Source organism: Eulemur rufifrons, chromosome 11 (assembly GCF_041146395.1).
Source record: "Eulemur rufifrons isolate Redbay chromosome 11, OSU_ERuf_1, whole genome shotgun sequence".
NCBI classification, from domain to species: domain Eukaryota; kingdom Metazoa; phylum Chordata; class Mammalia; order Primates; family Lemuridae; genus Eulemur; species Eulemur rufifrons.
The window spans coordinates 7717291-7729849 of record NC_090993.1 but is presented as its reverse complement, the minus strand read 5'-3'; the positions used below and the strand labels follow the sequence as shown (position 1 = coordinate 7729849).

Sequence of the window (12559 nt, the reverse complement as noted above, 5' to 3'; positions counted from 1 at the left end):
ATTTATTCTTTCCAGAGTTAGTGCAGGAGTGGTCTTACTTTCATTTGACATCAGATCACCTTGGCTCTGGGTCTCCTTACTCAAGTCTGCTGAATTTATAAACTCCCCATATTCAAAGACACATACATAGGTAGCCCTTGTGAAAGGGGCAGCAAACAGCAGACAACATCTGGAAGGAAAGGGGTCTGTAGAACCTCCTTTATTTAAGTAAATTTAGGTAATTTAAGTAAATCGAATTAAAATTTACTTAAAATTAAAGTAAATTTAAGCAATTATAATTTAAGTAAATTATAGGGAAAAAACAGGATTCTAGTAGCAAAAGGGAAACTTGGCAAGCATATCTTCATCAAGTGAGTTTTCATGAGTAGTACTCATTTTTGTATGTCTGAAAAAAGATAAATAGGATTGCATTTAAGTGATGTGTGAAAATAAATAGTTTTGCCAAATTTAGGTTTTTCTCTCTGCATAAGTTTTAAGTATAGAACCATAAACGTGACTTGCCTTAAGTTTCATGTAATAGGAATTGGTAACATTTTCATAATTCTGTGTTCTTGGGGGTTATGTTTCTGCTTCCATAGTTCATGGTATATGGGGGGGGAACCATTGTCTGTGCTTTAAATCTTTAGATGGCGAAGGCTTGTCCTGCCTTATCTCTTTCTTAAGATAAATTGCCAACCATAGACCACCTGATATCCCATGCCATCACCGATTCCTAGTTTATTTTTTCATGATTTATTCTGTTTCACATCACAGTGTGGTTTTTTTTCCTTTTTCTTTGTCATTGTCAAAGTGAATGCACTTGTGAAACAAAACAGGCCAGATCAGGGTGCTTGGCAGATAGCTCAGTGCACTGTTAATGATTCTAGTAAACCTTTCAGAAGCTCGCCCAGCAACCAGTCGTCATCCAGTGACCCCGGACCCGGCGGGAGCGGACCATGGAGACCGCAAGTGGGCTACGACGGGTACTGCTGATTTTTACCTTCCTGCTGTTTCTGTAACTCACTCGAAAGCATTTACTGTGCGCCTGCTGTACCAGAGGCCATTTAGGGAATATAAAAATGCCAGGCGTGGTTTTAATAAGTGACTTGTCCAGGTTAGAAGGCTCATTATTTCTGTGTAGGTAGCACTGACTTGTCTATGTTCTTGGCCTATTTTTTTTCTTTTTGATAAAGAAGGGCTTTCTGAACGTGAAAATTAAAGATTTGAGGACTTAGTTTCACCATCACTTAAATTGCTGATGAGGAAACACTGCTCAAAATCAGGAAAGTGGGGTTAGCATTTGGCTTTGTTTGCATCCTGTCTGAGGTTGCATCCGTGCCCTTAGCTGAGAACTGTCCTTTGTAGTACCCACGGGGTCTCCAGGAGCCAGCAGCTCAGGCAGAGCCCAAGGACTCCTGTGAACAAAGACACTGAACTGACTGATGCCAAAACTTCTGGGAAGAGAAGGGTGAGCGTGGCTCCGTGGTGCTCTCCTAAGGAGCAATCTGCTCGGGCCACAGTGACTTAGCGTGCTACCTTGGGGTAGAGTTAAGGATCTGGGTGCACTGATTTAGAGGAACGGATGTCCGGTCAGTGGGAAGGACTCCACTGTGGGGAAAAGCTATGTTACCGCCTCCATAGGTGTCTAGGGCCATTTTTCTCCCTGGAACCTGTGTTTCTAGTTTGGGCTTAGAGGTACATATGTGTAGTCTGTGTTACATGTGCTCCTTACCTTAGATAATAGATGGAGTTCTTAAAAGTTGTACGTCAAGTAATTTTTCTAAATTATGTTGCATTTTAAAAGAAGAGAGAAGTTTTGTGTTTTTTTGTTTTTGTACAAATGGAAAGACCTTTCCTGGCTTTTTCTGTGAACCAGGATCTGTAAGCAGGACTCTGTAAATAAGGATCACTTTCTTTAATTTATCTCATAAGATTATATTTTCCTGTTTTGGGTTTTCATAAAACAAAGCCCACTTGGATATAGTCTAAAGTTAATCATTTTTTCTTTTTCTTAAATTAATGTAAAGATGTATCAGTGCCATGTGCGCTAGGCACAAGGGGGAAAAATGAGCTCCTCCTTAGCCTGCAGGTACATTGCCTGATCCTGGACAGTCCTTTAACCCCTTGGCGTCAACAGCCCTCCTTTATCTATAAATGACTGTCATCCAAGCACCTTTATTGACCCTGTGGTGAAACTAGATCCCCAGTTCGAGGTGCTTTTATCTTCTCTGGCCGTGTTCAGCCAACAGAGTTTGCATGTCCCTTTGCCAGAAAACAGCTTGTGGCTGGGGATTTCCCTTGCATGGTGCATTTGGAAGCCATGCCCATGCTGGTGGGTGGCATGTGCGCAAGGACGAGCTGTGTCTTCTTCCAGGTGCCAGTCTCCTCTGCTGCTCGAGCACCAGGGCTCAGGCCCTCTGGAATGCGACGGAGCCAGGGAGAGAGAGGATGCCATGGAAACAGGCAGGCACCCAGGTAACAAGGAACTCCTGGAAATCGACCTCCTCCGCTCCCCTTCCCTACTCCTTGCTCCCTTCTCTCCCGTCACTTGTTCATCCATTTAACCCACATTTGATGAGCACCTGTGTGCCCCAGGCTGAGGTGATCAGCTGGGTTTCCTGATGCAGGAGGGGGTGTGGTCATGGTTGGTTGTGGCTGTGGTGCCTGCAGAAATGGAACATTTACTTTGTGGTGGTGCTTCTGTCTGCTTTTGTGACATATCCGTTGGTAAGTCCAGAAAGTCCTAGAAACCCAAGCCTGTTCGTTCTTATCAAACTGTTTGTTCGGCTCCTGTTTACTCTTTTGCTAATACTGGACGTTGGAAATTCAACTCTTTTCTCTTTATCTGACAGAAACCAAATGGCATGGCCCACCTTCCAAAGTCCTGAGTTCCTATAAAGAAAGAGCCCTGCAGAAAGATGGAAGTTGCAAGGAGTCCCCCAATAAGCTTTCTCACGTAAGTCCTTTGTCCATAAGCCAGCTGCTCACTTAGCCGGGCCGGGCCAGCTCAGTGCACGGTGGGCGGCGTGCTCTCTGGGATACTCAAGAGCATGTTACCTCACAGGCTCTTAGAGGTGAGGTTAGAAAAGGAAACAATCTCCTTGATTTATAAAGGACCTCAGAGAAAGGTCGCACAGCAAATTATTGTCAAAGCCAAGATTATATCCTCAGCCTTTTGATCCTCGACAGCCATTGTAGTGGTTACTAAATCATGTTCCCATCTGTAATCTGTTAACCACTTACCGACTTAATGGCATAACACACAAGCGGAAACTGTGTAGTGGTGCGTGTGGTCTGGGAAGCTCTGCCCTTGGGTAGCCACTGTGCAGTCAGACGATTTATAACAATCCCGCAGCAGCCAGCTCCCAGGTGTGTCATGGAGGAACAGCGCCCACACGGTAGTTCTGGGTCGTTGGCATGTGCTGCCTGTTCCCCCCTGGAAAAAACCCTGGGAGGTGAGTCTCCAGAGAGACTGTAGCTCAGTGAAATAAAACTTCCATTTAAAGGCAGAAACAGGGATTGGCAGTTATTGACAAATAAAACCAACATTTTAATGTGGCTTATTGAAAATTTGCAGGTGAAGACAACTTACAAGCTCTGAATTAAGTTGTTTCTTTCCCGTTCCTTAATGTGTCGTCCCTGAGCTTCACAGTTGTCCGCTAGCGAACACATGCCGTCTTTCTTCCCTTTGCTGTGGCTGTGACCTTGTCCCGAGTCAACCTTACCATATCTGTTTAAATCTACCTTTGCGATTTTCTCTTAGTGGTTTCAGCAAAAGGAGGGAGGGTTAGGGCGTAGGCATGAGAATACCCCTGTGGGATGAAAAGGTCAGTGGGATTTGCTTAAGGATCTGGCAGGGTGGAATGAAAAAAGAAAAGGCTGAACTACTTTAAAATGAATCAAGGCATGGCATGTTCTCATGACTCCAAAGCCCTTCACAGATGCTTCAGACCTGGTTGGTTTTCCCAGGCTATGGAGAGAAGCTGTGTGTGTACAAGCACGTTGGACAGACAGGGACATTTCATCTGTTCTGTTTGCTTTGTGTCTTCCAGAGACCCCAAAGCATTGACTCTTTTTCAGACCTGTTTACTCTAAAGGGAGTCCTATCTCTTTAACCCTGGGGACATAATTTGACTCTCAGGTCTCTCTCAGAGAAAGAGCTCATGTTTACATTGTGTACTGCAGCTGCCAGGTGCTTCTGCATATGTTATTTCATGTGCTTTGCACGGGAATCACGTAAGCACAGTATTCTAAGCACAGAGAGGGTTAAGTGACCAGAAAGTCCTACCATTGTGACTCAGCCCTGAGTCTTCTACCCCAAACTGAGGGCTTGACACTGTACTTTGTCATAGAAGCATTTTCTTGATAAATAGCTGCTCTCTTCCTTTTATTAATCTTCCATGTTCCTTCCCAATTCGGATAGCCTTTGTCAGTTATTTTCTTGCTAGTGACACTGTGGCCATGCTTTTGCACTTCATGTGCAGGTAATTGAACAAAGACTTAAAAGATTACCCATTGAACTTAAGATAAATTATGGGACGGATTATGAATTAGGGACTTCTGCATAAAACCATGATGTTTTTGAAAAAGGAAAGTCTGTCACTGCCCAATTGAAGAATGAGTGGAAAGCGTTTGGGTGAGATCCCCTGTGAGTTGGGGTGAGATGTAGCCGAGTTCAGGATTCGCTTGAAGGCTCCCTGTTCCTCTGTCTTCTCCAGATTGGAGATAAAAGTTGCTCCAGTCACTCCAGCAGCAACACACTCTCCAGCAACACCTCCAGCAACAGCGACGACAAGCACTTTGGGTCTGGGGACCTGATAGACCCTGAATTGCTGGGGCTGACCTACATCAAAGGGGCCTCCACGGACAGCGGTATCGACACAGCCCCATGCATGCCCGCCACCATCCTCGGCCCCGTGCATCTGGCGGGCAGCAGGTCCCTGATACACAGCCGGGCCGAGCAGTGGGCTGACGCTGCCGACGTCTCGGGACCTGACGACGAGCCGGCCAAGTTGTACACCGTGCACGGCTACACGTCCGCCATCTCTGCCAGCAGTGCTGCCGAAGGCAGCATGGGCGACCTCAGCGAGATATCCTCTCATTCCAGGTAAGCCTCGCCCACTGCCAAGCTGCGCCTGCTGGGGCCACCTGGGCCCTGCCTGCTGGGGTGGGGAAGGGGGGCCTAAAATTCAAGCTGTGGAGCATAGAAGGTAGGTTGTCACTGTTTCCCTGTCTGTCTTCAGAGGAAGCAGTGGTTTCTACATCCTAATTGTGAAAGTTTGCATTTAAGAAGTCTTTTATTTATGATTTTACTTTCTTTTTTCTTTACATTTGAAAAGTAGGAAGGCAATAGTTATATTAATCACTTACGTTCCTCTCCCAATTCAATCTGTTGTCTCTATACATTTTGGACAAGAGGGGGCAAACTCACCAATCTTCCGAGTACAGTAGGAAGTCATGAGAGCTGCACATGGCTTCCTACTGTGAGGACACGTGCATGCCGCCTCCCTGTCCCTGTGGTGTGACAGACCTGAGATCTTCTGCATAACAGTGGAAGTGTGTGCAGCGTGGCAGCTGGGGTTTATTTAATAAAGACTAGGTAAATGTAAAGGAATTGTGTTGTAAGTGTCCCAAGTGTAGATGTTTAATGTATTGTTATACATGGTTTTGAATTCTTATTGACATATGTCTCTACAGTGGATTTAAAACTCCTAATTTGTGATTCTTGCCTTCATTTTCAAAGACTAGGCAAAGAAATAAATTCTGTCCACAGCCAAACCTGAATAAATGTATCTATTCACTCCCACTCCCACTGCCGTTTTTTTTCTTGTCTCCAAGTTACTATCTGATTCTTCCCTGGAACTCTTCTAAATGCTGGAGGACAAAGTCGTATGCACTAAGAATGGGAGTATTCTCCCAGGTACCTAGTGTCGTGATGGAACGTCTCTCCAACCAATGGTGCTCAAGACAGGCCTGGAGGGGTCACAGTGACAGGCTTTTTGTGCCCCTCAGCTCTCCTCTTCAGAGTCCTGCCTCGAGCTTTCTCCTCTTCCTAACCCAGCCACTGCTAAGGAATACTGAGTGTCATTCATGGATATTTACATCACAAATTAAGGAAAACTTTGCTCCAATTGGTTCACACAACCAAGATAATATTGGGGCTTATGTAACCACAGGTCCAGAACTATCAAGGTTCTGCTTGACCCAGCAGCTCAGAGGGTACTACTGCCTGAGACCGGGTCCCTCCATCCCTAGGGTCCACATGACAGCCCCCCAAATTATCAGCATTCCTCTTTTGGCTAAAAGCAGCTATAGCACCTGCAGGCCTCCCCTGCTTATGCTTCTCTGTCCCCTGGTCACAACTGAGCTTGAGCACCTTCTCGGTAAACATATTCACCATTTGAGTTTCTTCTTTTTGAAGCATCAGTTTAAGTATGTTGCCCATTTTTCTATTAGATTTCCCCAGCGATGTTTTTAACATCCTTCCTGCCACAGGCACACAACTCACACATGAGCAACCTTAGCCTCTGCAAAATGAGGCTTTCTAGCAAGCTGCATGGTAGAAGGAAAGGCTACATCTGCCTCACTGTGCCTGATTTTGCTTACATAGAAGGACCCAAGTAAAGCCGTGTGGCTCTGAACTTGGCCAGGTGCCAGCACTGCTGAACTCTGATTGTGTTGTGGCTTTTGTCTGTTTTTCTCCGCAGTGGTTCTCACCATTCAGGAAGCCCTTCGGCTCATTGTTCAAAAAATAGTGGGTCTCTGGATACATCCAAAGTCTACATCGTGTCTCACAGTAGCAGTCAACAGGTTCCTGGATCTGTGTCCAAGCCCTACCACAGACAAGGGGCAGTGAACAAATACGTCATTGGCTGGAAGAAATCGGAAGGCAGCCCACCTCCCGAGGAGCCCGAAGTGGCTGAGTGCCCTGGGTAAGTGTCTGGCTGTGCTTTCCTGGGCAACACCGTTCATCGTGGGGATTGACTTAATAAGTAAGTGTACTTCCGCTCAAGGGGAAATACATTTTCCAAAAAAGAATAATCTAAAAATATTTCTTAAACTGTTTAAATGTTGGTGTTTATATTTCTCTATGTCTTCTCTTTCTTTGAATTTACATAAAAAATGAAAATCTGTGTTCTTTGTTTTTATATTCAAAAGCTACCTGCAGTAGAAAAGTCATGGTAAGGTGCTACTGACAGTGTGAGCATAGAGTCGCTGTAAAGACACAAGGTCAAGGGCAGTTTGAGTTCCCAGAGTCGGTGTGTTTCTTAAAGTTGCTATGTAAGTGACATGATAAAAGTATTTTACCTAATTTTAGCATGACTTCTGATTTCCCTTTCAGTTGTTAGGTTTTGTGAGGATAAGATAGGGGAAGGATTAGGTTTTGTGAGGGTGAGGTTTGAAAGAAAAGAGAAAAAAATACTGATAACATTTGTGAAAACGATGCTGATGCCCCTGTGAGGAGACAGGTACAGGAACCGCATTCATTGCAAGGCTGCAGAGCAAGGGTGCTCAGGGCTGTCTAGCGATTGGTTTGCTCATTTTTTAAAGGTTAACAAACAACTTGTGTTAAATTGCCAGGTCCCTGTGTTCTGCTGCACCTGCATGTGGCAGTGTCATCAGGCGTCGGTGCCGTGAAGACTCTCCAGAGAAATCGTCTAGATTTTTAAGTTTGATCAGTGAACTAGTATCAGTTTTTCTCTTAAAAAATTATCCCATGTCTAAAATCTATCTCATATGATAATGCCTTCTAAATTAAAAATCATTTTAGTACTAAAATTAAACATGGAATCTTTTTGGTAAAAAAAAAAAATCATGTCAGTAATTGCAAGGACTTCTTTAGGAAGGAATTTTATAGTGATAGTGACACCTTTTTATTATAAATGCAAATGTTAGACATTGGTGCTTCTGTCTAATAAGAGTTTTCTGAGTGCTTCACAGAAATTCATTCCAAGCCTTTTTTTAAGTTCTATGAAATATTTTTTAGAAGCATTTTGTATGTTGCCATAAGCACTATGTTTAGGCAGAGCCTTCTCCGGGAGAGTCAGGAAGTGTGAAAGGGTCCCATTTGCACAGTTCTTCTGCAAAAAAAAGCCCAGGGTTTGTGCATTTCCACTCACTGGGTTGATGGCACTGACGTTCAGTGAAAGAGAGACAGTATCAGAAATGTTGTGAGAAAGAGCTTTGTGTCCCTGGGTGGCAGTTTGTGTTCCTGCCAGAGAAGACTCAGTGGGTCCCTGCAGGCGCCTCTCATCTGGAGACTCTGGCTGGCCCCTGTGGTGCAGGGGCAGGTGGCAGCCCCCACACGTGTCTTGAGTACATATCAGAGAGAAGGGGCTGTAGAAGTCCTTCAGTCCTAACTCTCATTTTATGGGGAGGATTTGAGCTCAAAGTGGTTATCACAAGAGGCTAGTGCTGGGATTCGAGACCAGGGCTCCTGGTGGTTGTCAGCTCATCCTGTCAGGTGTGGCAGGCATCCTAGGCCCTGCCAGCAGCTCAAAGCGTGTGTAAGGAAGGCGCTCGTACAGGATTGCACTAACTGTATTTGAAGTTTTGTCAAAACAGTGTTTTACCAGGTCACTGAAAGATATGCTTAGAAAACTGTCAGCCAAGTCTAGCATGTTTGTACCACTGAGAGTTAGGGAACACAGTGCCCAAAATAGAAAATCACCGGTGCTCTCCAGAAGTTTCACATAGGCCAGTTACTGCTTTAAAACAACATTGTAAAAGCCTTACTAATTATCTTTGTTAATAATATAATCTTAACATTTTAAAACAGTGAAAACAAATGAGTAGTTCTGTCTCAAGCTTCTGTGTTGCCATTTATGCTGTTCCTCTGCCTACACGCCCTGCCCGAGCTGCTGAGCCTGTCAGCACCCTCCCTCCCAAAGGGGGCTCTTCCCTACACTCTCTAGCCCAGCACTTTCCACGGTGACTTCCCACTCAACCGGTCATCCTTGCCGGCCATGCACGCACGTAGGCACACACAGCACACAGGCACATGCATACACACCACAAACACAACACCCCCACCCAGGCTGGGGGTCCACTCACCTGGTCTGAGCCCCATGTCCTGCTTACCTCTGATCCACAGTAACTGGCACACGGTAAACCCTCAGAGCATGTTTATGACATACCACTGGACAAGTTTTTAAAAAATTACTGATTTAGCAGAGAAAGCTAGTGATTTTTATTCAAACACATATAGGAACTAGAACAGCACATCGTAATCGTAATTATAGGTATAATATTTTTATCTATTCAGTTATTGGTAAGAGCTGGGTTTTTTGCTGCTGTTGTTTCCCCATTCTCCCCCTGGCCCCCATTGCATCTTTCTCAGAGTAAGTAGGGCCTAGAGCTCCTGAGCACCTCCCAACTGCAACTCTCAGAATCAAAAGTTGGGTACTTCTTGGATGCACTCTTTATAAAAACTTCATTACTGTTTTCCTTATCTGGCTTTTGTGCAAAGGCCCTCCTGGGTCTTGGGTTGTTCTGGTAACTCCATTTTCATGTCATGCCATCCCTCAAACCAACCAAATCTTCAGTCATATTCTAAAAGTTTTGAAAAGCTTCTTTTTCACAGCCTTGTTTGTTCATGTTGTCATTGTAGCTTGTGCTTCAAGAAGTGAGAGGTACAGGGAAACCTGCCCTACCTTAGCAACAAAGCAAAAGCCGTGGGGGGGTTTAGATAAATCATTCCTAACTTTGAGCATGTCTGTGTAGGTTTCTTACTCTAATAATTTCCCAGTGAGCTGTCATCCTGTGACAAGATAGCCTTGCTTTCGAAATAGTCATCTCACCCGTCCCCTCCACCCCGCACCTGCTTGGTTTCCATTGAGTTTTACTTCCATATGTGCATATGAGTGTTGAATGTTTAGTTCCAAGTTAATAGTGGGTACGTGTGGTGTTTGTTTTTTTTGTTTTTCCATTCTTGCAATACCTCATTTAGAAGAATGGTTTCCAGTCCATCCAGGTTGTTACAAAAGGTATTAGTTCACCATTTTTTATGGCTCAGTAGTACTCCATGGTATACATATACCACATTTTATTAATCCACTCATGTATTGATGGGCACTTGGGTTGATTCCACATCTTTCCAATTGTGAATTGTGCTGCAGGTAAACATTTGAGTGCAAGCATGGTAAATTCACACCTAATGGATACAAAGCGCACTATCTGGGTGGTGGGCACTCTTATAACTTTGACTCAAACTGTACAAAAGCAATTCATGTAACCAAAATGTTTGTACACCCCTAATATTCAGAAATAACAAAAAACTACTAAAAGGAAAAAAAGGGTCATCTCAGAGGCACAGGACAGTAACATTCAGGTCACCCTCTGTAGCTTGCTGCTGCCATGGGCCGTGAATTCCTGGAGTGCTCCGTTTCAAGTTGTGTGGGAAAGACTATTTGCCTCCACTAACAATACAGCCATGGTTATTTACTGTGTCTTCAGGAATGTTTGGTTGCTCAGATAGCATTTCAGAATAAACCTTTTTCAAATGACACCCCAGTTTTCTCCCTGTAAAGGAGCTGAAAACAGTAATTCAGTTTGACAGTCTTTTGTTGTCTATAAATACATTTTTATATACTGATAATTAAGGGAGACAGCTGCTTTATTTATCCAAACAGCTTTGTGAAATTGCTGATAATAAAACATGCTTGGCACATGCCGGAATTGATTACTCTTAAACCCCAGGCTCCCTCGGGTGACTTTCTCTGTGCTGCCTGGGTGAGATCAGGGATCTGCTTGTCCAGCCTCAAGAGAGAGGTGCTCTCAAGTTTCTGAGAAGCACAAGGGTTGCTTCAAAAGACATATGATAATCTCTGATGAATTATTGAAACTGTGTTTTCTGACACAGAGTTGGAAAGGGAAAACAGCCTTATTTTAAAAGTTGGCTGTATATATATATTTTTTCATCCTGGGCTTTGGGGATCTGATGTGTTCCTGAATTATTCAGAAATCTAACTTTGTAGTTGAGCTCATTTCACAAATGTGAAACAGCACGGGATTTGGAACAAATGAAGCAAAATTGAACTGCCTTAAGAATTGTATGTATGTGTTTGTGATTGTTGAAAGTGGTTGCCAGGTTTTTATTCTTACTGCTACAGGCACTTTACATATAGGCTTAATTTCCATTCGGATTTGTTTGGACAGGATGTATAGTGAGATGGATGTGATTTCTGCTGCGACTCAGCATCAGACGGTGGTGGGAGATGCCGTTGCAGAAACTCAACATGTTCTGTCGAAAGAAGACTTTCTGAAACTGATGCTTCCGGACAGCCCCTTAGTGGAGGAGGGGAGAAGAAAGGTTAGTGACTTTTGTACAGCTTTGGAGTTATCAGAAACACTAAAAAAAGAAAAAAAAAAATTCTAAAGAAACTCTAGGGTTTCCAGAACATAGCCATGTGCGTCGTCTCTGGTGACCCTACCAACAACTCAGTGGCTATTTCCAGTTTTTATTTTATCAGTAAGCAAGGGCGCCTAGGAGATGGTATCACGGGGGAGGTCTTTCTAATCTTGGATAGAGCGAAAAGTCAGGCCGGCTCACCCTCAAATCCCGGCTCCAGTGATGGTTAGCTGCATGGCTTTATGGAAGTGCCTTGGCTTTTTGGTCTCAGTGTCCTGATCTGAAAAAAGGAGATCCTAATACCTGAATGCTGAAGTTAGAGTGAAGGTAAGAAGTAAGGTGTGAAGAGCCCAGTGCGGTCCCTGGACATAACTGTGATCGTGAACAGTAGCTGTTAGAAGTCATACCCCCTGACTTTTATTCCAGAACTCTGGCCTCTGCACCTGGCTGTCCCTCCTTATATGTAATCCTGTTCCAGAAATGGACTGGAGTTAGACACGACACTGCCTGCGGGCATTATAAATAGGGTTGGAACTTGCAGGCTGCCATTTAAAGATACGCAGCGGTGACAGGGGAAGGCCGTGCTTTATTTTATATACCAACCCCATGTTCAGTGGCATAGCCTCTTCAATGACAGTGCAGTAGTCCCCTGATAATGTTAGATTACTTATTGTAACTGGTTTTTGCTTCATCGTTATTATAGTTCCTTAAACCACTTTGCTGAAATAATGCAAAGTGTTAAAGGGGATTTACAGGCAATTTAACCCAATCACCACTTTTTGCAAGTAACTGAGGCCCCAGATGGTGAAATGTGTTGTCCATATAAATACTTGGTGCCAGAGTCGGGAGTGGAATCCTTGTCTTTCACTTCTGATCCAGTACTCATTCCTGTTTCAAGTGAAAAGGAAAAAAGAAATCAAGCATTGAGGTGTTGACCATGGTCAGGGTAAACAGCAAGTCTTTGTGTTTCTGTCTTCCCTACAGTGCAACAATGCTGCAATTAACCTAATTGTGTTTTTAGAGCAACACTCTAATTAGTTACTACCTCAAAGCCGCTTTAATCTAACATTCCTGTAATCAAGTTCTGAAGAACCTGCTGGTTGTGTGTGAAGAGGGAATCCCCTAAGAACTCAGTCATAAGGGTCTTTTTTTTTTTTTTTTTTTTTTAATGTTGTATCAGATCATGTGTGTGGTACTGTATATGCTTGGGTGCAAAGGCAGACTGTTGCA

General features: G+C 44.0%; 1 protein-coding gene across 2 annotated transcripts in view; it reads left to right on the top strand.

Moving 5' to 3' along the window:
* Positions 1-12559, top strand: part of SIPA1L2 (signal induced proliferation associated 1 like 2) — a 202938-nt gene that overhangs the window by 162300 nt on the left and 28079 nt on the right. For both annotated transcript variants that reach the window (XM_069484692.1, XM_069484690.1), the window contains exons 12-17: positions 879-962; positions 2354-2454; positions 2832-2935; positions 4698-5086; positions 6687-6911; positions 11137-11290. In XM_069484692.1, coding sequence (XP_069340793.1) covers positions 879-962; positions 2354-2454; positions 2832-2935; positions 4698-5086; positions 6687-6911; positions 11137-11290 — 1057 coding nt within the window. The remainder of the gene's footprint in view (positions 1-878; positions 963-2353; positions 2455-2831; positions 2936-4697; positions 5087-6686; positions 6912-11136; positions 11291-12559) is intronic.